General features: G+C 71.6%; 1 protein-coding gene across 1 annotated transcript in view; it reads left to right on the forward strand.

Moving 5' to 3' along the window:
• Positions 1 to 947: 947 nt before the first annotated feature.
• H696_05717 (hypothetical protein) overlaps positions 948 to 1,366 on the forward strand; it is a gene marked incomplete at both ends in the record, with an annotated part of 2,717 nt that continues 2,298 nt past the window's right edge. The window contains 2 exons of the mRNA XM_009499530.1: positions 948 to 994; positions 1,083 to 1,257. Coding sequence (XP_009497805.1) covers positions 948 to 994; positions 1,083 to 1,257 — 222 coding nt within the window. The remainder of the gene's footprint in view (positions 995 to 1,082; positions 1,258 to 1,366) is intronic.

Raw genomic sequence — 1,366 nt, forward strand, 5'->3', positions numbered from 1 at the left:
CTCATGCCCTCAAATTAGGCTCCAGCACCCGCGAATGTGGGCCTCTGTCTGCCCGGAAAGGAGGCTGGGGACGGGGCACCGCGCATCCCCCCCCCCCGTTGGGCAGGTTTCCCGGCCGCCCGCCGGTACCCGGCTCACACGGCACAGATGGTTGGCGCGCCGCGAAGAACGGCGGGACCTCCGCGCCCGACCAGTTGGCGGGCCGCACAAAGAGACCCCTTAACCCCGGGCCGGGCGAATGCCGTTGCAAAGAATGCCCCGGTCGTCACGCCTGGGCGGGTATCACGCCTGCCCCGGCCGCAAGCTCATCTGGGCACTGATCGTGTTTGCGAGCGCCCCCCTTCCCCCTGGCTGCTGGCGTAAGAGTCTCGCACGTGCGGGGGGGGGGGGGGGGGGGCGGCCGGGGAGTCCCGAGTGAATATGGCACGTCTTTCGCCCGGGGCCGGGCAGGGAAGAAGGCATCCAGACCCCGAGGGCCGCCGGGCCGTCGATCGTGGCCGCCGCCGCGGCCGCCGGTCTGCGGAGGCCCCAGCCGGGACCCCGGAGCCGGCCGGCTGCCAGCAACGGATCCGACCGAGGACCGGGCCGCTTGTCCCGATCACCGGCTTCTTTGCCGCCCTTGAACCGGGGGTGGAGGGCAAGCCGGAAGATCAAGCATTCTCCGCTCTTCCACCCCGCCCGCCCTGGGCAGAAGCCGCGCTGGGTGGCGTGGTTGCCGGCCGGCCGGCAGGGGGTGGCCTGATCGCTTGCAACACCTTCCGCTCTCAGGCCGGGGGGAACGGCAATGCCGGCGCCGGAACGCATCCGCCGCACGTCCCCCCCCCCCTGGTATATATGCCGGGCCTCCCTGGTGCCCGGATCGCCCTCCCCCGGTGATCGCCCGGCATCTGCCATTTTCTTCCCCCCCCCCCCCCCCGCCCCCGCCCCCGACCTCACCTCATCCGGAGATGACCTTCCTCCAATCAATCCTGGCCCCCCTTTTGCGGCCCCTCGGGTAGGTGCTGCCTGGCTGCCCCCTCGGCTTTGTGTGCCCGCCCCACCGCCATCCATCTCACCTGCCTGCCCACGCCACCGCCCTGCAGCTTCGTCCCGGTCTCCTCGGCCAACCTGCTGACCCCGGGGCCGGCCCAGGACGAGGACGACCCCCGGCTGGACCACCAGATCCTCCGCCACAGCCCGACCTTCCCGCTGTCGGTTCTCCTGCTGACCGACTCCTACAAACTGAGCCACCCCTTCCAGTACCCGGCGGCCAAGCGCGTACGTCACCCGGACCCCTCGGCCGGACACTCTCCCTCCCTCTCTCTCTGTGTGGGACATCTTGCTGTGCAACACACTGGCAGACGGCGGGCGGGGGGGGGGGGGGGGG

Source organism: Fonticula alba, assembly GCF_000388065.1.
Source record: "Fonticula alba strain ATCC 38817 unplaced genomic scaffold supercont2.13, whole genome shotgun sequence".
NCBI lineage: Eukaryota > Rotosphaerida > Fonticulaceae > Fonticula > Fonticula alba.